This window comes from Chlorocebus sabaeus, chromosome 1, assembly GCF_047675955.1.
Source record: "Chlorocebus sabaeus isolate Y175 chromosome 1, mChlSab1.0.hap1, whole genome shotgun sequence".
Classification (NCBI taxonomy): Eukaryota; Metazoa; Chordata; class Mammalia; order Primates; family Cercopithecidae; genus Chlorocebus; species Chlorocebus sabaeus.
The window spans coordinates 122,132,211-122,155,826 of NC_132904.1; the positions used below are offsets into that span (position 1 = coordinate 122,132,211).

The 23,616-nt window shown below is 47.5% G+C and overlaps 1 protein-coding gene across 1 annotated transcript in view; it reads left to right on the forward strand.

Moving 5' to 3' along the window:
• The window catches only part of DCPS (decapping enzyme, scavenger), a 40,025-nt gene that overhangs the window by 2,082 nt on the left and 14,327 nt on the right, over positions 1–23,616 (forward strand). The window contains 2 exon segments of the mRNA XM_008021443.3: positions 83–257; positions 23,169–23,314. Coding sequence (XP_008019634.2) covers positions 83–257; positions 23,169–23,314 — 321 coding nt within the window.

Here is a 23,616-nt window from a genome sequence, read left to right on the forward strand (position 1 = left end):
GCCCTGGGAGCTTCTGTCTCTGCTCTCCAGAGTCTCATTGTGGTTCTGCCCTTGAGCCCACTGATGATGCCTCTACCCACAGGTGAATGAGTCCTCTGGGGATGGGGATGGAGAGGATGCCGTTGTGATCCTGGAGAAGACACCATTTCAGGTGGAACAGGTGGCTCAGCTCCTGACAGGCAGCCCTGAGCTCCAGTTGCAGTTCTCCAACGATATCTACAGCACCTATCACTTGTTCCCTCCAAGACAACTGAGTGGTGAGCAAGAGGTGGCCAAGGTGGCTGTATGGAGGGAGAATGGGATGGTGGGAAATTAGGTGGTATAGTGACCAGACTTTCTATTTGCATATTCTAGTACAATAGAGAGATTTCCTCCCTACTGGACATTTGGCCATTGGTGAAGGCATTTTTGGTTGTCAGAATAGGGGTGGTGGTGGGGTGTTACTTCTGGCATCTAGTGGGTGGAGACCAAGAATGCTGCTAAACACCTTACAATATACAGGACAGGCTCCCACAGCAAAGTAATGTCAATAGTGCTGAAACTCAGAAACCTGGCCAGGCGCGGTGGCCTTTGCCTGTAATCCCAGCACTTTGGGAGGCCAAGGCAGGCAGATCACCTGAGGTCAGGAGTTCAAGACCAGACTCTTGGCCAACATGGTGAAACCTCATCTCTACTAAAAATACAAAATTTAGCCAGGGTGGTGGTGCTCACCTGTAATCCCAGCTACTTGGGAGGCTGAGGTGGGAGATTCGCTTGAACCCAGGAGGCAGAGGTTGCAGTGAGCTGAGATTGCGCCACTGCACTCCAGCCTGGGTGACAGAGCAAAACCCTGTCTCAGAAAAAAAAAAAAAGAGAGAAACCTTGTTCTAGTGTAGTATGTTTTAGGGAGAGAGTGTGATTCATCGGACAGAATAATAGATTTTTTTTTTTTTAATGGAGTCTTGCTCTGTCGCCCAGGCTGGAGTGCAATGGCGTGATCTCAGCTCACTGCAACCTCCGCCTCACAGGTTCAAGCAATTCTCCTGCCTTGGCCTCTCAAGTAGCTGGGATTACAGGTGCCTGCCACCACGCCCGGCTAATTTTTGTGTTTTTAGTAGAGACGGGGGTTTCCATCATGGCCAGTCTGGTCTTGAACTTCTGACCTTGTGATCCACCCGTCTTGGCCTCCCAACATGCTGGGATTACAGGTGTGAGCCACCGTGCCCAGCCAGAATAATAGATTAATCTACTAATTGAATGATAAAAATTGTCAACACTTGGCCGGGCGCGGTGGCTCAAGCCTATAATCCCAGCACTTTGGGAGGCCGAGACGGGCGGATCACGAGGTCAAGAGATCGAAACCATCCTGGCTAACACGGTGAAACCCCATCTCTACTAAAAAAATACAAAAAACTAGCCGGGCGAGGTGGCGGGCGCCTGTAATCCCAGCTACTCTGGAGGCTGAGGCAGGAGAATAGCGTGAACCTGGGAGGCGGAGCTTGCAGTGAGCTGAGATCCGACCACTGCACTCCAGCCTGGGCGACAGAGCGAGACTCTGTCTCAAAAAAAAAAAAAAAAAAAAAAAAAAAATTGTCAACACTTAGAAAATTCTTACTGTTGTGCCAGTCAGCATTCCAAGTAATCTACATGTATTAATACAGTTAATCCTCAAAACAGCCCTCTTGTGAGAGGAGTTTACAAGTAAGGAAACTGGCTTTTGAAAGGTTAAATAACTTGTCCAAAATCACACAGCCAGTAGGTGGCAGGAAAGCTAAGGTTTTTCAGTAGACTGGGGTCTTGCTCACCATACTCATTCTGTGGGCCGGCCAGCGTGTCGGGTGCTGCAAAAATCGGTCACTTCCCTGAAGGAACCTACTTTCTGGTGGGAGAGACAACTAGTGTGATCAAGGGGGATGGGAGAGAAGGGCAGGAATTCATGGGTTAAAAGGCAGAGATTTGTTTTTCATTGCAAACATTTCTTAATTTATTAAAAAGAATATTCCATGCCAAAAGCCAGGTGTGACATGGGCATTTTTTCTCAAGATGGTTAGATTTTATAGGCAGCTTTGTTAGAAACATGAGGGAGACTGGTTGACCTTAAAGATTCCTTCCAACCAGCAAATTCTGGAATCTGTTTTACAGCACATGGTGACTTTGTCATATCCTTCTGTCTTTTTGTTTGCCCTCCAGCATTTAATAGCAGTCTGGCTTTACAGATATCCTGCCCCACAGTCTTTTGATAGATATTCTTTTCTGCCCTCCATGAATGGGTGCTATTATTGTCCTTTGGAAATATATGTGAACACTTGATGGTGAGACAAGCAAACCTTTCATGACTTAATGCAAAACAGCCTTGTCTTCCGTTGAGCAAAAGCCAGATTAATTGGTACAAGTTGATGGAAATGGACAGCTGTATTTACTTTCTCAGGCATTGACATTTAAGCAAATATATTCCTCAGCACAGGGCGGCAGAAGCATGACAGAAGGCACTGTGGCCAAACACAACTTGGGGTGGTCCCCACATTACAGGCTCTGAGGCTGTTATTTTACTGCCACACCCTTTCCCTCACCTTCCGAAATCCCTCTACCTACCTTCCCCACCCTTGGCCAAAATTCAGAAGGTTCTGCCCCACAGATCTACCCTGTGGAATTCACAGGCTCTCCTCTTTATTTTCCCAGTTCTTCTGTGGCACTGCACACAAGTGGAGGTAGTCCCTGCCCGCTCCTTCTGTTTCTATTGTCTTTTCCAAGATAAGCACTGAAAGAGGCAGTGCGTTATTGGCCCAGCACAAGTCCTTGTTCCCACTCAGAACCCCAGGTGTCTCCATCACCCTTTCCCCAGGGCCACCCCCACCCACCTGGGAGCCTCAGATATTAGTTCACTTTTTCCTGCCTGCCTTTTTTTTTTTTGAGATGGAGTTTCACTCTTGTTGCTCAGGCTGGAGTACAATGGTGCGTTCTCGGCTCACTGCAACCTTCGCCTCCCAGGTTCAAGTGATTCTCCTACCTCAGCCTCCTGAGTAGCTGGAATTTACAGGTGCATGCCACCATGCCCAGCTAATTTTTATATTTTTAGTAGAGATGGGGTTTCACCATGTTGGCCAGGCTGGTCACGAACTCCTGACCTCAGGTGATCCAAAGTGCTGGGATTACAGGCATGAGCCACTGCCCCGGCCTTCCTGCCTTCTTGGCATATAAGTCATCCCTCAGTATCTACTGGGGATTGATTCCAGGACCCTCCTCAGATACTAAAATCTATGGATGCTCAAGTCCCTGATATAAAATGGTGTGGTATTTGCATGTACCCTAAGCACATCCTCCCATATACTTTAAATCATCTCTAGGTTACTTAACTACCTGCTACAATGTAAATGCTATGTAAATAGTTGTTATACCATGTTTTTTAGGTAATAATGACAAGAAAAGTCTGTACATGTTCAGTATAGACGCGATGTCCTTCTTTTTTAAAGTATTTTTAATCTTCATTTGATTGAATCCGCAGATATGGAACCCACAATACAGAGGGCCGACTGTATATGTGGTGCCTTGCACTCCTGCTTTTCGTACCAAAACTGGGGATGGGGATTTGGAAGTCACAGCGGTTTGCTTCAGGGCCCAGTTGCTCCCTTGTTTAGCTGCATGCCTTGTCCCTGGGTGATATTCAAGGTCAGGGTTGGCAAACTTTTTCTGTCGAAAACCAAAGAGTGACTATTTTAAGCCTTGTGAGGCACAAATGGTCTCCCCAACTCCTTCTTCTTCTGCCTTTTCCGCCTTCTCCTTCTTCTTTTTCTCAACCCCTGTGAAAATGAAAATATCACTCTTGGTTTGCCGATTGTACAAGTAGAGGCCCAGCTGGCCATCATTTGTTAACCTCTGTTCCAGATTTTTCCCACTCAAAGTGTGGTTTGTGAACCAGCAGTATTGGCACCACCTGGAAGGCTGGTAGAAACAGAATCTCCGCCCTGTTTCAGAGTACACAATCATTGGAGTCTGCATTTTAGCACAACTCCCTGGTGAGCCATAAGCACGTAAAACTTTGAGAGGCACTAGTCTTTTAAAAAACACCATCTGGGCCGGGTGCGGTGGCTCAAGCCTGTAATCCCGGCACTTTGGGAGGCCGAGACGGGCGGATCACGAGGTCAGGAGATCGAGACCATCCTGGCGAACACGGTGAAACCCCGTCTCTACTAAAAAATACAAAAAAAAAAAAAACTAGCCGGGCGAGGTGGCGGGCGCCTGTAGTTCCAGCTACTCGGGAGGCTGAGGCAGGAGAATGGTGTGAACCCGGGAGGCGGAGCTTGCAGTGAGCTGAGATCCGGCCACTGCACTCCAGCCCGGGCGACAGAGCGAGACTCTGTCTCAAAAAAAAAAAAAAAAAAAAAAAAAAAAAGAAAAAAACACCATCTGTGTGCCTCCGACGCCCACCTTTATTTCCCCATCCCTGACCTCTCTAAGAACTCCAGGCTCGTATTGAAATAAACCTCTCCTTGACATCTCCATTTGGAGGTCTCATAATTGCAATTCACGAATCCGATGCACTAATGTACTTGCAAGCACTGAGCACGTATTAAGTAGTAGCTGCTATTATTAGTCTCATGTGCCAGGCCCTATGCCGCGTACCGTAGCTTCAGAGATGAGTAAGATACCATCCTTGTCCTCACAGTCTTGTTTGGGGTCGGGGGTGGAGACACAGTGGTGAAAAGCAGAGAGTTTGGTCACTGCCTGGATATAAGGAGTGAGGTCCTTGAAGGTTGGAGCCATGTCACCCATATTAGGTGCTTTCAATAAGTGAAGAATGAACCCACAGACTGACCTGTGTAGATTTTTTTTCCTGTGGGCTGGGCATTCCACAGCCACAAGGTGGCAGCATTGCCAAAATAGTCCTGTGGCCACTCCAGTTGTCCCCTCTGTGGGAAGGCCAGCTAAGTCAGCACCTGGGACCTCCCTCTCCATTCCCAGCCTTGGAGTCAATCAACGCTGCCTACTCCAAGGGCCCTGAATGTGCAGTCCTGCAGCCTCAGCCCTCTGCCCCGCTGCATGGTTGCTCCTTTGAGTTTTTCTGCTGTCTTTGGCTGCTTCTCTAGATCTCCTTTCTAGAATACTGTTTGCCTAGGGGAGCCCCCACCCGTCATTTCTGAGCTGGCCACATTGGAAATCATGGGCTCAGCTGATTTTTTTCTGGTATTTCTCTGGTCACTGGCAACTTTCTTTTTCTCTTCAAGTCTGGAGGTTTTGCAGTCTCCTTATTCATTTATCCCCTCCACGTTCTCAGCTCCTGTGAGCCACTCATCCTGCCAGCTGCAATGTCTGTCCCAATGACGCAATGGAGAGAGCATGGGCTTTAGGAGTTAGTCATGCTGGGGCACTCATGCTTTCGCATGGTGTGCGCTGGGGCAGCAACGTGCTGTTTCTGAGTTTTAGCACAGCGCCAGTGCTGAGAACAAGCCTCACGTCAGACAGACCTGGGTGCGAATCCTGGCTTTGCCATTTGCTCACCGTGAGGACCTGGGACATTTCTTTATTCACTTAACACATGTGAAGTGTCTGCTATGTGCCAGCTCCTCTAGTAGAAGTGAGGTCTGTGTTGGTGAAGATAAGCAATGTCTCCCTGTCTCTGCGGTTCTAGTGGGGAAGGCAGACAGCAAACCAGGAAGCAGATGTCTGAGTGGCCATGAGCAGGAGAGAGCCTACTCAGCCCAGGGCTCTAGGAGGGCTCTCTGCAGTGGAGATCACACCCAGGCTGAGACCTGAAGGATGGGAAGAAAGCCAGCCATGCAAGAGGGGAGAACACTCTGGGCTGAGGAACAGCACGTGTTCTGGGGAAGGAAAGAAGAACAGAAATGAGGCTGTTGTGTCAGGAGTGATAGGTGGGATGGTGGCAGTGGTGTGTACTACAGATGAAGTTGGGGAAGTAGCTTCAGTTATTTTCTCTGTTCAATTAGGTTAGAAACTGAACTTACCTCAGTAGGACAGTTATGAAACAGATAAGGAAGTTTTCACAACGTTCTTTAGCCACCACCCGCAGGGAGAGATACGTTTCACTTTATAGTCTGTTACACATGGACTAACAGACATGAATAGAAGTGAAACTTTATTTATTTATTTAGTTTGTTCGTTTGTTTTTGAAAGGAGTTTCGCTCTTGTCATCCAGGCTAGAGTGAAATGGCGCAATCTGAGCTCACTGCAACCTCCGCCTCCCGGGTTCAAGTGATTCTCCAGCCTCAGCCTCCCGAGTAGCTGGGATTATAGACAACTGCCACCACGCCCGGCTAATTTTTGTATTTTTAGTGGAGACGGGGTTTTACCACATTGGCCAGGCTGGTCTCGAACTCCTGACCTCAGGTGATCCGCCTGCATCGGCCTCCCAAAGTGCTGGGATTACAGGTGTGAGCCACTGCACCTGGCCAGAAGTGAAACTTTAATCAATACTTACCCATCCACTATGACATACTGTCTAGTATTTTCTATCTAGTTTCAGTCTTATTGGTTTCCTTTTTTATTTTTTAATTTTTACAATTATTCATTTATTTTTGAGGCAGAATCTCTCACCCAGGCTGGAGTGCAGTGGTGCGATCTTGGCTCACTGCAACCTCTGCCTCCTGGGTTCAAGCCATTCTCCTGCCTCAGCCTCCTGAGTAGCTGGGACTACAGGCACCCGCCACCACGCCCAGCTATTTTTTTGTATTTTTAATAGAGACGGGGTTTCACCACATTGGCCAGGCTGGTCTCAAACTCCTGATCTCAGGTGATCCGCCTGCTTTGGCCACTCAGAGTGCTGGGATTACAAGAGTGAGCCACCACGCCCAGCTGGTTTCCTTTTTTAAAATGCTGGTCTTAATCCCCTAAATTGACTTCATGGCCACTGTCCTGGATTGGGAGCCATTAAGAGAAGGCGTATAGACCATGTGGCACAGTAGCTGGCATATGGTCTGCATCCAATCAGTGTAATTATGGTGTTGCCTGTAATTTTTTTCTAACTGTCCATTTATGTGAGCTTTAAATGAAATAATATATATAAGATGGAAAAGTGACTGGCTCTGCCCGTGGGTAGGTTTCCTTTCTTCTTCCTGTTGCTGTGTGGCACATGTCTGGAGCCAGTGGCCTGAAGGCTGGCATCTGAGAGCTTCCTCTGACCCTCTAGGCGGGGCAGGGCCTGTGTCTCCTTTCTATCGTAGCTGTCACCCTGCGGCCTGTCAATGGAGCTCTTTCATTGCGGTCTGTTCTCTTTTACCTGGGGAGATAGCAGGGAGAGGGGTGTGACTCAGAAATCCCGGCTACCTCTTAAAAGCCCAATTGTTTCCCCTTGTAAACCAGGAGGTGGAATCTCAAGTTCAGAAGAGGAGACGCATTTGTGAGTGAGGCCAGGGCGGGGAGCAGAGGGATGGGATCCTGGGAATCATGTCTCTGGTTGCAGAGAACTCCCGGTACTGTAGCCACAGGCCAGGGTTTTCTGCCCTGTGCTATTTGCAGAGGCAAAACCCAGACCTCCTGAGGGAGGGGTGAGGACTTGTTTGGAAGGAGCATTTTAAAAGACAGGCCATTCTCCAAAGAGTTTGCTTGGTAGCATTGTTAATGATACAACAAACTAGAAACAAATAACAGTAGAGTAGGTAGATAAACCGAGGTATAGCCCTACAGTGCCTCTCTACAGCAGTGAAAATGAACTACAGCTGCCTGTATCAATGAAGGATAAATCTCACCAAGTAGGGCAAGAAAAGCAAGACACAGAATACACATGGTGTGATTCAAATGGTACGAAGTTGAAAGACAAGCAGAACTGAACAATATACTGCTTAGGGATGCATACACATGTAATAAGACTATGAGGACAAAAAGGAAACGATTAACCCCCAGTCAGGGAGGTGATTATCCCTGGTCGGGGTGGGGCAGGACAGAGAGAATGTGAACATTTCTGGTTATATTCTGTTTCTTGGATTGTGTGTTCTGAGCATATGTATTCTCTTTATTTTACTTAGGTCTTTAAGTGGTACATATTTTATATACACACACACCCATGTTTTATATGTGCAATGTATTTCACAGTTGAAAGTTAAGACAAATTGGCAGGTCCTTAGATGGACTAGAAAAATCATCCCATGAATTTCAAGGGCTCCATCCTCATTCTGAAGTATGGTTTTCAGTCACAGTTCTGAAAGTGAAGGTATTTGGTTTCAGCCTCCTACTTCTAGGTTTTGGGCATTTGTGGACTTTCATTTCTGCATGCTTCCCCTTCTCTGGGGTGTGGGGATGACTGGGCCAACCCCTTTTCTCCCCAATGATTGTTGTTCTCTTCTTTGTGTCCATATGTCCTCAATGTTTAGCTCCCACTTATAAATAAGAACACACATATTTGGTTTTCTGTTCCTGCCTTAGTTGGCTTAGGATAATGGCCTCCAGCTCCACCCATGTTGCAGCAAACGACATAATCTCACTTTCTTATGGCTGTATAGTATTCTGTGGTGTATATGTACCACATTTCTTTATCCAGTCTAGATGTTGGTGTGGATGCATACAGTGAAAAGGGAACACTTCTACACTGTTGGTGAGAATGGAAACTAGTACAACCATTACGGGAAACAGTGTGGAGATTCCTTAAAGAACTAAAAGTAGATCTACTGTTTGATCCAGCAGTCCCACTACTAGGTATCTACTCAGAGGAACAGAAGTCATTATATAAAAAAGACAATTTGCACATGCATGTGTATAGCAGCACAACTTGCAATTGCAAAAATATGGAACCAACCCAAATGTCCATCAATCAACAAGTAGATAAAGAAAATATGGTATATATAATACCATGGAATACTACTCAGCCATAAAAAGGAATGAAATAATGGCATTTGCAGCAATCTGGATGGAATTGGAGAATATTATTCTAAGTGAAATAACTCAGGAATGGAAAACCAAACATTGTATGTTCTCATTCATATGTGGGAGTTAAACTATCAGGATGAAAGGCATAAGAATGATACATGGGACTTAAGGGAAAGGGTGGGGAGTGGTGAGGGATAAAAGACTACACAGTAGGTACAATGTACACGGCTCAGGTGATGCGTGCATCAGAATCTCAGAAATCACCACTAAAGAATTTATTTGTGTATGTTCCTACCTGTTCCCAAAAAACCTATTGAAATAAAAGAATAAGAAATTTTAAAAAATTACTCTACCTTAAAGACACATGCACATATATGTTCATTGTACAACTATTCATGATACCAAAGACATGGAATCAACCTAAATGCCCACTTGACAGTGGAGGGTTGGAGGAGTGGCAGGATCAAAAAACTCACTCTCAGGTGTTATGCTTATTACCTGGGTGATGAAAGAGTTTCTGTGCCAAACCCCTGCGAGACAGTTTACCTGTAAACAAAGCTTTACATGTACCCTTTAACCTAAAATAAAAGTTAAAAAATAAAAAGAATATTTCTGAGCCGGGTGCACTAGCTCATGCCTGTAATTCCAGCAATTTGGGAGGCCAAGGCAGGCGGATCACTTGAGGTCAGGAGTTCGAGACCAGCCTGGCCAACATGGTGAAACCCTTTCTCTACTAAAAATACAAAAATTAACTGGGTGTGGTGGCACGTGCCTGTAGTTCCAACTACCCAGGAGGCTGAAGTTGGAGGATTGCTTGAGCTCAGGAGGTCAAGGCTGCAGTGAACCATGATTCTGCCACTACACTCCAACCTGGGTACAGAGCAAGACCCTGTCTCTTAAAAAAAAGAGAAAAGAAAACCAGTAAAACCAGTTAGCAGTGTTTACATGATTGAGGCCATATTAATATGCATGCTGAACCACAGTGCTAAGGTTTTAGTTTTTTCTCCACCTGCCTAGTGTATAATCTCCATGCCACTGAAAGGACAGTGCTTTTTTTTTTCTTTGAGACAGTCTCACTCTGTTGTCCAGACTGGAGTACAGTGGTACATCTTGGCTCACTGCAACCTCCACCTCCTGGGTTCAAGCGATTCTTCTGCCTCAGCCTCCCGAGTAGCTGGGATTACAGGTTCCCCGCCACCACACCAGGCCAATTTTTGTATTTTTAGTAGAGACAGGGTTTCATCATGTTGGCCAGGTTGGTCTTGAACTCCTGTCCTCAAGTGATCCGCCCACCTTGGCCTCTCAAAGTGCTGGGATTACAGATATGAGTCACCACGCCTGGTTGAAGAGTGCTTTTGATGTCCAGGTTGAGTGGATTCTCTTTTCTTGCATTCTAACCGTCCTTCAAATCATGCTACTTTTTAGTTTGTTTCATATTTGAACCACTGTTTTATTAGCTTTTACTTTTTCATGGAGTTTTTAGTTGCCTCTTTTTTCATTGTGGTTAAAAGAATAATGCACCTTTACTTTGCTCTTGAAATTATCCAGTTTGATAATCCATTACATCAAGCTTGTCCAGCCCGCAGCCCAGGACAGCTTTGAATATGGCCCAACACAAATTTATAAACTTTCTTAAAACATCAGATTTTTTTCATGATTTCTTTTTTTTTTAAGTTCATCAGTTATTGTTAGTGTTAGTATATTTCAGGTAAAGCCCAAGACAGTTCTTCTAATGTGGCCCAGGGAAGCGAGAAGATTGGACACCCCTGCATTACATCATATCTCCTTCCTTGCTGGCAACATTGTTTCCAGAAAGCTCTTTCCTGCTTCTCCAATCTGAATCTGAACAGGTGATTCTTTAAGCAAGTTGTTCAGGTATCAATCTCAGACTTTCTTTTGCAACTTTTGTGGGTTAGATGTTTTCTGGATTCTACGTCTTTTTCTTTCTTGTTTTACTCTCTTGATTAGCTAAAGTACATTCTTTTTTTTTTTTTTTTCTTGTTTGTTTTGAGACAGAGTCTCACTCTGTTGCTCAGGCTGGAGTGCCGCAGCGTGATTTCAGCTCACTACAACCTCCACCTCCCGGGTTCAAGCCATTCTCCTGCCTCAGCTTCTGAGTAGCTGGCATTACAGATGCCTGCCACCACGCGCAGCTAATTTTTTGTTTTTTTTTAATAGAGGCGGGGTTTCACCTTGTTGGCCAGGCTGGTCTTGAACTCCTGACCTCAGGTCGCCCGTCCGCCTCAGCCTCCCAAAGTGCCAGGATTACAGGTGTGACCCACTGTGCCTGGCCTCTTTCTTGTAATCTGGTAGATTGTCTGCATTTTGTCTTCTAGACCTTCTAGTGAAGGTGTTAATTTGACAGTCATATTTCAAATTCTCCTCTCTCTGGTTCTCTGATTATTTCATTCTCATAGCATTTTGCTCCTTTTTTTTTTTAAAGAGGCCAAATTGTGTTGAATCTCTCTGGCACACTAATTAGAATTATTTTTAAAATTATCTCCTGACCCTCAGATTATTTTATTTCCTCTGGGATCTGGTTGTTTATCTTGGTCATCCTTATTTAGGCTGCTGGTTTCTTTCAATGGCTGGTGATTCACAGGAGCTCACTCCTATTTTACAATGAAGCACAGTATGGCATGTCCAGTGGCAAACATTGAGACTTGGTACCCATGCCCCTTTCAGAGTGAACTAAAGACATGCCTCCAGGCAGGAAGTCGAGAGAGTCCATATTTTGGAGTGTTCAGCCTACAGCTCTTATTGTGGTCTGGTCTGCTCAACCCCAGTGTCGTTTCTTTCTGTGTGTGGGGAAGTAGAGGGCTTGCAACTCTAAGGCCAAGTCTGTCATTTCATAGCTCCCCGATGCGTTGCATATCAGCTCTTGCTCTTCCTATTCACATGGAGCTTTGCAGAGTGCCATTAGCCCCACAGCCATCCTGAAGTAGCATTTCCCACTCTCTATCCATTGTAACCGAGGGCTCTCCTGCCACCCCAGGGCTGTGTTTGGAGTTACCAAATTTGCTTGTGGGACAGGAGACCCTGGGGTTTTGCCATCAGGTCCTGTTGCCTCCCTCCCCACTCTGCTTTCTGGACTTCAGAGGACTACCAAGATGGGGAGGGAAGGAGCTGAGGGTTTGTACAAGAAGCCTGTCAGATCCAGGGTCTTGCTAAAGTCAGCGTCTGCCTCTCCTCTGTCTCTAATAGCAGTTCTGTGCTTTCCTAGAGACAGGTAATTAGTGGTTAGAGGCTTGCTGTGGAGTGGTTGAAGTTTCCAGTAGGATCCTGACCACACCCTTCAGCCGTGTTTATCCTTGACGTGGAGGTCTCTTCGGGCTTCACTTGAGCACTTCCAGTATCTCTGTAGTGTAGGACAGAGAACACCCTGCCTTGCTTGGCCTGGGGCCAGAGGATGACTTAAGATCCACGGCAGCCAGCCTTCCCTCCACCCTCTGGCCTGGTCTCCCTGTTACCATGCAGCCAGGGCTGAGGAGAGTGTCACCCAGCCAGGGGACATCCCACAGAGGAGGAAAGAGAAAACAGATCCAGGAGAGCCTCCCACCAGCCTCTCGTTCTTTCAGGCCTTCTCTGGCATGCCTCGCGAAGCCCGGTTATCTGACCCATCACTGGCTGGCTCTGCCTGGCTCTCGTGGAGAGGACATGGCGGGTGGGCTTCAACTCAGATCATGCATTGCTGTTGCTTCTTCTGAGTGCTGCCGGGCCTGCACATCTGGGTTAAATAAGTTAAGCTGGCTCCTCCGAGTGAAGGGGAAGCAAAAGCCACAGACCGAGCCGTAGAGATGAGCTCATCCTGTAGAAGCCATCAGCAACGGCTGGAAAGCAGTCTTGTTTGAACATGTGTATGGGAAGGAGAGCAGACTGTCTGTGGTTTGTGTTTTCATGTTTCATGTGCAGCAGCATTTTCCTGGGGATTTGGCTAAGTTAGCTTTGGCAGGGAGCAGAGAGGCAGCTGCTCTTCACTTTCCTCTAGATAGCTCTACCTCCCACCTCTGAGAGCGGTTGGGCTTTTGTGTCTAGATGGGGGACAAAGGGTGGCTTTATTTATTGGAGAAGGGCTTGCAGCAGATCCTCAGGGTCTTGATGGACAAGTCAGAGCTGTGTTAGTCCGGGGTACATCAGCCTGCTCATCTGAGCTGCAGAGAGAAGGAACATATGCCTAGAGGGGGTGCTTTTCAGCTGGAGACATCACTATCATCATTCTGGCCGCTAGAACATCCTGTAGATGAAGAGCTGCTGCCCTAAACTTCACCAGGCCCCTCTTCTGGGACTTCCCCCCTCATGCCTCCCACCGCATAATCTAACACTGCCATACTTGGTGGGGGTGATGGTAGGGTACAGGATGGTACCACAAATGTAGGCCAAAACAGCTATTGTTTCTAGTTGTGAGCCAGTCTGGAAGAAGGTCCTCTTCTGTGCCTTTGAGCTCTCCCCAGAACCTGCTATCCCGCAGCATTTGGCCACAGTATCCCATGGTGCGGCTGTCCTCACACGGCTCTCCAGAGCTCAGGGGAGTGGACTCTCCTTCCCTGAGCTTCTCAGGAAGCATCGTGGAGAACACAAGCAGAGCATGAGCAGCGTCATCTCTGCATGCTCTGACCGCACCCCTCTGTCTGTACCTCACTTGCTCTGGCACCTCATTTTGCCTTCTGGTTTTGCTGACAGCTGTTTATGTGTCTCTAGGAAGAATTGGAACTAGTCATGCTTCTCCTATCTGACAGGGCTGCTTGTGGAAAACATGACCCCAGCACAGGTATCCTAGGAACGGCCCAAAAGAGGATGGGCCTTTGGGATATGGGAGTACTGCATAGAGGAACCAGACTGCTTGGGTTCAGATCTCAGCTCTGCCACTATTAATAGCTGTGTGTCCTTGGGCAAATTACTTAACATCTCTGGGGCTCAGTTATAAGGGGTAGCTTCCTTTTAACATATTTGTTACACAAGTGATACGTAAATATATATAACTCTATCACCCAGGATTGATCGCTCTTAACATCTCAGAGTATGTCCTTTCAGATTTTTTTTTTTTTTTTTTTTGAGATGGAATCTTGCTGTGTCACCCAGGCTGGAGTGCAGTGAGGCAGTCTTGACTCACTACAATCTCTGCCTCCTGGGTTCAAACGACTCTCCTACCTTTGCCTCCCAAATAGCTGAGACTACAGGCACCCCCACAATGCCCAGCTAATTTTTGTATTTTTAGTAGAGACAGGGTTTTACTATGTTGGCCAGGCTGGTCTCTAACTGCTGACCTCTAGTGATCCGCCCACCTTGGCCTCCCAAAGTGCTGGGATTACAGGTGTGAGCCACCGCACCCAGCCTGGCCTTTCAGCCTTTTCTGTGTGTGCATATGGTATGCAGTTGCATGTGTACACACTTTTTTGAGACGGAGTCTTGCTCTGTCGTCCAGGCAGGAGTGCATTTGTGCGATCTCTGCTCACTGCAAGCTCTGCCTCCTGGTTCACACCATTCTCCTGCCCCAGCCTCCCGAGCAGCTGAGACTACAGGTGCCCGCCACCGCACCCGGCTAATTTTTTGTATTTTTAGTAGAGATGGGGTTTCACTGTATTCGCCAGTATGGTCTCGATCTTCCCACCTCGTGATCCGCCCACCTTAGCCTCCCAAAGCATGAGCCACCGCGCCCGGCCATTCTTGCCATTCTTTTTTTTTTTTTTTTTTTTTTTGAGATGAAGTCTCACTCTCACCCAGGCTGGAGTACAGTGGCACAATCTCAGCTCATTGCAACCTCTGCCTCCAAGGTTCAAGTGATTCTCTTGCCTCAGCCTCCTGAGTAGCTGGGACTACACGCGTGTGCCACCATGCCCAGCTAATTTTTTGTATTTTTAGTAGTGATGGGGTTTCACCATGTTGGCCAGTCTATCCTAAAATTCTTTAGCAAAGAGAAAAAAACAGTTTTTGAGACAGGCCTTACTTTGTTGCCAGGTTGGAGTCCAGTGGTACAGTCATAGCTCATGGCAGCCTCAAACTCCCGAGTTCAAGTGATTCTCCCACTTCAGTCTCCCGAGTAGTGGCGACCAGAGGCAAGTACCAGCACACATGGCTAATGTATTATTTTTTGTAGAGATGGGGTCTTGCCATGGTCTTGAACTCCTGGGCTCAAGAGTTTTCCCCCCTGTTTCAGCCTCCCAGAGTGTTGAGCCACCACACCCAGCCACCAAATTCCTATGTGTGACAGTAGAATAAATATATTTTCAGATGTTTCAAGTCTCAAAATATATCTCGCTTGCACCATGTCTCTGGACCCAACTTGAGTTTGTGATTCACAGTTTACAAATTTGATGATTCTGTACTGTTACCAATAGTTACAAGAGACCTTTTTAATCCTCTTATCTGGGAAACAATTTTCAAAATACAATTATTGTTTTACCTTGAGCAGTAGAAAGTTCAGCTTTAGAAACATTGTGTTTATTTTCATTGTAATGTTATATATGCAAGCCAATGCATGTATTTTTCAAAGCAGGTATACGTTAATGATTAAAAAAAAAAATACACGTGATGCAAAAAGTTCTTTGACCAAGTAAGGCATTCAAACAATGCTAAATGTATTAAAGTTGCATTTCTTTCTTTTCTTTTGTTTTTGAGACAGGGTCTTGCTCAGTCACCCAGGCTGGAGTGCAGTGGTACGATCACAGCTCATTGCAGCCTTGACCTCTGAGGCTCAAGCGATCCTCCCACCACCTCAGCCTCCAGAGTCGCTGGGACTACAGGCATGGCCTATCACAGCCAGCTAATTTTTGTATTTTTTGTAGAGATAGGGTTTTGCCATGTTGCCCAGGCTGGTCTCGAACTCCTGGGCTCAGGTGATCCAAAGTGCTAGGATTATAGGCATGAGCCACCAAACCTGGCCCTAAAGTTGTTTTTTTGTTTTGTTTGTTTGTTTTTTGAGATGGTGTCTCGCTCTGTCGCCCAGGCTGGAGTGCAATGGTGTGGTCTCGGCTTACCACAACCTCCACCTCCCAGGTTCAAGCGATTCTTCCGCCTCCACCTCCCAAGTATCTGGGATTACAGAAGCGAGCCACTATGCCTGACTAATTTTTTTGTGTTTTTGTAGAAACGGGGTTTCACCATATTGGCCAGGCTGAACTTCTGACCTCAGGTGATCCGTCCGCCTTGGCCTCCCAAAGTGCTGGGATTACAGGTGTGAACCACTGCACACAGCCCTAAAGTTGTATTTCTACAGTTATTTATTGTATTCACATAGCAGATTGCAGTAGCAAAAAAATTTTTTTTTTTTAGTATAGCTTTTAAATTTTAACTGACAATTGTGTATAATGATTTCTGTTTTATGCTGTGGTGGAACTTTGAATACCTATCTGCTGATCTACTTGGTAAATTATTTCAGAGAATTGAAAATATTTTCTCAGTTTTCCTAATGAAAATTCCAGGAATTGAATTTATAATAATAATAATGCCACACTGAAGTCTGAGAATTACTTCTGGGGGTGGCAACTGGAAGTTCTGGGAAGACACATTGTTCATGTGCCTGACGAGGTTTTTTGCTTTTTGGCAGGGTCTCGCTCTGTCCCCCAGGTGGGAGTGCAGTGGCGAGATCTCCGCTCATCACAACCTCCGTTTCCCTGGCTCAAGGGATCCTCCCACTTCAGCCTTCTGAGTAGCCAGGACTACAGGCATGTACCACCATGCCCAGCTAATTTTTCTGCTTTTTTTTTTTTTTTTTTTGTAAAGACGGGATCTCACTATGTTGCTCAGGCTGGTCTCAAACTCATGGTCTCAAGCAATCTCCCTGCCTTGGCCTCCCAAATTGCTGGGACTATAGGCATGAGCCACTGTGCCTGGCCTGCCTGATGAGTTTAACACATCAAGAGATTTATGTAAACAGGGAAGTGGATTTGGGAATGAATTAGTGTCATGTTTATAGAAGATTAAGCAAGTGGCCAGGATTTGGGTGGAGATGCCTTCTCTGGCTGGGCACAATGTCTCACACCTATAATCCAGCATTTTGGGAGGCTGAAGTGGGTGGATCACCTGAGGTCAGGAGTTTGAGACCAGCCTGACTAACATGGTGAAACCCCATCTCTACTAAAAATACAAAAATTAGCAGGGCATGGTGTGGGTACCTGTAATCCCAACTACTCACTTGGGTTGCTGAGGTGTGAGAATTGCTTGAACCTGGGAGGTGGAGGTTGCAGTGATCCAAGATCGCGCCATTGTACTCCAGCCTGGGAGATAGAGTGAGACGCAGTGTCAAAAAAAAAAAAAAAAGAAAGAAAGAAAAACAGAAAATTAAACAAGTAAAAATGTAATTACTTATTCCATACACCAAAGAATTATACTGAAGAGAAAAAATAATCACAATAAATTTGGTAGTGAACAGCATGTACATCATCATCATAGCATCAATATTGAATACTGATTTATCAAAAATTGTGGTAAAGTTATACTCTGAGGTTGAGGGTTAGGAAGTATCTGTATATGTGTGTGTTTGTGCATGTGTGTACATTTGGTGGAGGGATGGTAAAAAGAGGTAAATCCTCATCTTCCTTAATGAGAAGTGAGTAATAGAAGTTAAAAGTCAAGTAGGAACAAGATATAAAAATATAATTTAGAATTCTGGAAGTATATAACCAAAGAGGTGGCCAGAAGCGTTGAAAGTGGTGCCTTTGAAGGAGCTGAAAATTGGGAGCAGGGAGGAGCAGAAAAGTGTTTTTGAAAACAAGCTTCGTTTGACTCTTTGACATATATGCAAGTACAATTTGAATTAAAAAGACAAACACAATGTTAAAAAGCATGACAGGGAACTCTGTAAGGAGTGTTGGAGGTGCTCTTAATATATTGTGAACATTTTCCGGGGATAGGCTTTTGAGGGTTATCCCGGGCTGTTCCAAAATGCCAACAGGAAGGCCGGGCGCGGTGGCTCACGCTTGTAATCCCAGCATTTTGGGCGGCTGAGGCGGGCGGATTACGAGATCACGAAATCAAGGCCATCCTGGCCAACTTGGTGAAACCCCATCTCTACTAAAAATGCAAAAATTCAGTGGCTCACGCCTGTAATCCCAGCACTTTGGGAGGCCGAGGCGGGCGGATCACAAGGTCAGGAGATCGAGACCACGGTGAAACCCTGTCTCTACTAAAAATACAAAAAAAATTAGCCGGGCGTGGTGGCGGGCGCCTGTAGTCCCAGCTACTCAGGAGGCTGAGGCAGGAGAATGGCGTGAACCCGGGAGGCGGAGCTTGCAGTAAGCCGAGATCGCGCCACTGCACTCCAGCCTGGGCAACAGAGCGAGACTCCGTCTCAAAAAAAAAAAAAAAAATGCAAAAATTAGCCAGGCGTGGTGGCGTGGGCCTGTAATCCTAGCTACTGGGGACGTTGAGGCAGGAGAATCGCTGAAACCCAGGAGGCGGAGGTTGCAGTGAGCCGAGATCGCACCACCGCACTCCAGCCTGGTGATAGAGCAAGACTCCATCTCAAATAAATAAATAAATACATAAATAATTAATGAGAATGCCAGCAGGAGGGTGGGACTGGGGAGTTGGTCAGTTCTCTGGCCACTGGGAAGAGCTCTGGGTAGGGGCATCACCAGTATCACCCATCCTGAGCAGGTGGTGCCCTCAGTCCACTTGCCAGGCAGCATGTGGCAGGAAGAGCCTGGCAAGGCCACCAGGCCTCAACTGCTGACCTGCCGTGGGCAGACGGGGCTGCTGGTGTGGGGTGCGGCCCCGAGCACCACACAGGGCTGTGGGCCCTTGGGGGCCACTCCAGGCCCTGGGCCTCAGTTTCCTCATATGTAAAATGCAATCATAGTAATACTCGTTCATGTTGGTCATGAGGAGTAGATGAGCTCATGTGCGTGTCAGGCTTAGAATAGTGTTATAGGGCTGAGGTTCCAAAAGGTATTGACACCTTTAAAAAATTTTCCTACGAAAAAAAAATTCCATTCCTGCAGAAAAGCTGTGAGAATAGTACAAAGAACTCCCTTATTAAAGGACTTCGCCTGTTAACATTTGCCACGTTGGCTTTTTCTGTCTCCACATATATACATACAATAATGATAATGATGGATATAAAAAAGGGGAAAATTATCAATTTCAGGAAATTTCCCATTCGTATGAGACTTCTGTGACATACAGTCCATTGTTAAGTTGTGCCAGTTGCTTTAGTGCAGGGCGCCCCTTCCCGGATCCCAACCCCGGATATAATCCAATCCCTTTAAGTCCCGTGTCTTTAGTCTCCCTTCATCTGGAGCAATTCCTCAGCCTTCTTTGTCTTTCCTAACTGTGACATTTTTGCGGTGTTATAAAGCCACTCGTTTTGTTGAATGCCCCTGGATTTTGGTTTGCTGATATTTCCTCATGACTAGACTCAGGTTATGCGTTTTTGGCCAGAATTCCACGTGATCAGGAGGCACGTGATGTCAGCATGCCCAGCAGGGGTGACAGTGACTCCCATGGCCTGGCTGAGGTGGCAGCCCTTTGCTGCTGTAAAGCGACTCGTGTTCCCTTTGTAATTAATAAGTAATCTATGCGGAGATATTTTTGAGACTGTGCCTGTGTATCCTGTTTCCCCACATGTTTTCACCTGATGGTGTGATTGTTTATTGAGCATTGACTCTTGACCACACTCCTCCTGAAGTTCAGCTGCAGGTCAACATCTTGACGGGCATTGAGGTAAACACCAGCGTTCGTTTTTTTTTCAGCTGCCAAGGTAAACTTTAGCATTAGGAAATATATTGATTTGTATCAAAGAGGTTTTATTCCATTTAGGACAAAAATGTTCTTCCTGGGTTTAAAGTTGAAAAGGCCAGATTCATTTATTCATTTGTTCACTAAATATTTATTGAGTGCTTACTGTATGCCAGGCACTATTCCAGGTGCTGGGGACAATTTTTTTTTCTTCTGGAAGCTGCACAGTAGTTGGGGAGTCAGTCAATCCACATGCTGCTTCGAGGGAGTGAGAAGTGAAGAGGAAGCAGGTTGGCAGAGGAGACAGGGCCATGAGTTTAGGGCTGCTGTTTTACCAGGGCTGAGCGAGCCTGAGGAGCTGGCCTCAGAGCAGAGGCCTGGATGAAGCAAGGAGCAGCGTGGCTCCGTGGGTAGGAGGGTCAGCCTGGCCGTGGAGGCGGCCTGTGCACGGCCCAGAGAGGAGCCCATAGCTGACACGAGTGAGTGGGTCCGTGGGGAGCTGGTGCGGCTGGAGCAGAGGCCCCAGGTGGGAGAGAGGCAGTGCATGAAGGTGGAGAGAGGGCCAGGGCGAGGTCACCAACAGCCTTGTAGACCACGGCAGGAAGCACAGGAGCTGTGGAGCAGGGGACAGTTTGAGGTGGCAGCCCCCACCTCAGTGTGACCCTGACTGAGGCTTTTGGTGGAGATCTGAGGGAAGCCAGGACCCTGAGGCATGAGTGCTCTCGGGGGCGTGGGGAGCTGTGAGAGTGCTGCAGTGGGGTTCCCAGCCCTGCAGGCGCACCTCAGGAAAGGCAGGAGGATGGCAGGAAGTGAGCAGTTGGAAAATAAGCGCCTGTGGATGCTCTTGCTGCTGAGGGGAGGCGGAAGGGGCTGGCTCAGTGAGACACCAGTTTCCTGCACCCCGGGTGACTGGGGTGGGCCTTGCACAGGCCTCGGCAGACCAGGGCATGCTCACAGGCCAGGTGGCTTTCTGATCTGGAGCAGCCAGGGGCTGGGAGCCCGGCTGGGTGACCCTGCCCGCAGAACCCGGCTGCTCTCCAGCACCCGCTCTGCCTCTGTGCCCTGCCCATCACGCCCCGACTCTCAGGGAGCTCCACTGCCCAACCCAGGCAACTGAGGCAACAGTGGAGAGAATCCGAGCTAGCCTTGGTGGAGCGCTTTTCTCTGTGTGAGGCACTTCCTGAATCTTTCCTTCTACTGACTCATTTAGTTCCCCCAACAGCCCTGGAAGGTCGGTGCTGTTATTGTTACCCCAGATTGTAGAGGTCAGGAGACTGAAGCCACAGAGAGGGTCAGTCACTTGCCTGAGGTTACGCAGCTAATAAGTGCAGAGCCAGGACTTGCATCCAGACTGACTGGCTCGAAAATCTCTGTTCTCATCCACCAAGCTCCACTGCAGATGTATGAATTTCCCTCAGGTCCACTGCAAGGGCCAAGGTGGTGCTGTTCAGTCTACTTCAAGCAGTCTCCCGCCTCTTGAGATCTTGGTGTGCCTGACCTCTGACCTCTGGCTTCTGGCCTATGACCCATGACCCTGAGCTGTTAGAGAACAGAGTGAGAAGCAAGGAACAGTTTTTGCTGCGTTCTCAGAGAGTTGTGAGGAGGTCTTCATGCCCCCTTTTCAGGGTCAGATCCAGGGATTCCCAGGGTTGGGTGACATTTCTTTAGCACCTCCAGTGATCCAGGTGACATGTTTTATTTAATGTAAACAACTCTGTAAGGCAGATTTGATGACCACCCTTTAATAGGTGAAGAAGCGAAGGCTCTAAGACGTTAAGCCCCATGCCCAAGGGTACACAGCCAGTATGGAGAGTCGTGTGGCCAGCCTGGGGCCAGCGCCCATGTCTTCCCACTGTGCTGCTGTGCCTCCCAGAGCTGATGGACTAGGATGTTTGATGGGACAGAAGCCGTGTGCCTGGTATGTCATCTCTGTACATCCTCACTGGGACTTGGAAGTAGAAGTTGAAAGTAGCCCGTGGTGTTATAGGAGCGCTGGCTTTGGGGTAAGAAGGCCTCAGTTCCAGGCTCGCCTCTGCCACATTTGACAGTGTGATACTGAATGACTCTTTCGAGTCCCAGCCCACCCTTTTCACTGATGTGTGAAAGTGGGGTTAAAACCACCTATGACCTCAGACCAAATATGAAAGTATAGATGGACAGTTCTTAGCTGGGTTTCACGGTGTGGGAGTGAGCATGAGGACTTCGTGGTGGTAAAATGTCCCTGCTGGGTTTTCAGCTGTCCCTTGGGTTTCTCTGGGAGAGCCTATCTGAACCCAGATTAAGAAAGTCAGAGGGGAACCATGGGTCTTTTGAGAAAGATCCAAGCTGATTTTGAAATACCCCTAAGATCTGTGTTAAAACACTATGTATAAATGTTAGAGTAATGATAACAATTGTACCAGATGTTACTAAAAATAAGGGAAAGGACGTAACCAAAACCAGGTGGTTTTGGACCAGGATGCCAGCCTAGAGTCTGTTTAGGAAAACTGCAAGACATCCTTCTAGTTTAAAACTGTAGTTCTCACCTGGGGACAGTTTTTCCTTTCGGGGACACATCTGGCAAAGTCTGGAGACATTTTGCGTTGTCACAACTTGGGGAGGGTGCTACTAACATCCCAATAGAGGCCAGGGATGCAGGTGAACATCCTTCAATGCACAGGACAGCCCCCGCAACAGAGAATTATCCAGGCCAAAATGTCAGTGGTGCTGAGATTCAGAAACCCTGGATTAAACATCACAGCACTTATGTGGTATTTACTGTGTGCCAGATATTGTTCTAAGAACTTCACAGGTAATTGACTTGTTTAATCCTCCCAGCCTTGTGACACAGGAGCTTTTACTATCCTCATTTGACAGATGAGGAAGTAGAGGCACCAAGAAGTTAAACAAGAAGTTAAACAGCTGAACCTTGCTCCCGGGTGATGCCAAGGTCCCATTCAGAATAAGGAGCAGGCAGAGCCAGTACTTGAACTCAGTCTGGCTCCAGAGTCTGTGCCTGGAACCACTGCGCTGTGCTGCACTGCCCGTCATTAAGGGGACTACTGGGTTTTAAACCTTTTTTTTTTTTTTTTTGAGACGGAGTTTCGCTCTTGTTGCCCAGGCTGGAGTGCAATGGCTCGATCTGGGCTCACCGCAACCTCTGCCTCCCAGGTTCAAGCGGTTCTCCCGCCTCAGCCTCCCGAGTAGCTGGGATTACTGGCATGCGCCACCACGCCTGGTTAATTTTGTATTTTTAGTAGAGATGGGGTTTCTCTATGTTGGTCAGATTGGTCTCGAACTCCCGACCTCAGGTGATCCGCCTGCCTCGGCCTCCCAAAGTGCTGGGGTTACAAGCGTGAGCCACCGTGCCCAGGCTTTAAACCGTATTTTCAGCTTTGGGTCCAGAAAGCCACATACCTAGAAATTTGGCATGTGAGAAGAGTTAGGGACCTCTCATTCCTGTGCCTGGAAGGTGGAGCAGGAAGGGCTGGGGCTTGCCTGACGAGGGGCCCCGTGTTTTCCAGGTTCTGAGTGTGGCTCAGCTCATGAATGCAGTGGCACAAGGCACTCTGTGGGGGTGGATCTTGGGTGCATGATCCTCTTGGATTTTGGCTTCCCTCAGGGAATCAAAGCCAGGGCAGGAGGTCTCTCCTCACCGTGATGCCTGTGGCATAGAGAGTGGGCATTGCTTCCGTGTCACGGGCTGTGCTGTGTCGTTGCAGATGTAAAGACGACTGTGGTTTACCCTGCCACAGAGAAACACCTGCAGAAGTACCTACGCCAGGACCTCCGCCTGATCCGAGAGACGGGAGATGACTACAGGAACATTACTTTACCCCACCTGGAGTCCCAGAGCCTCAGCATCCAGGTGACTGGCTGCATGTCTCAGATGCAGAGCACTGCTCCCGTGGCTGGTGCCTCCTCTTACGAGTGTCTGTTGGGGTCGTATTCGGGGCCAGGTGCTGTGCTAGGTGAGGGGATGGGGGTACAGTAGAGAGCATGGCGGACAGAATCCCCACGTCGTGCAGCTTACATCCCATGCACGGTCACACAGTGTGTGACCATACATAGATATCTCAGGATCTGTATGCTCTGTGAGATAATGAGGGCTGCGGAGAGAAATGGACAGGGTAAGTGCGACCAAAAGGCCTGGGGTGGGCAGTTGCCATT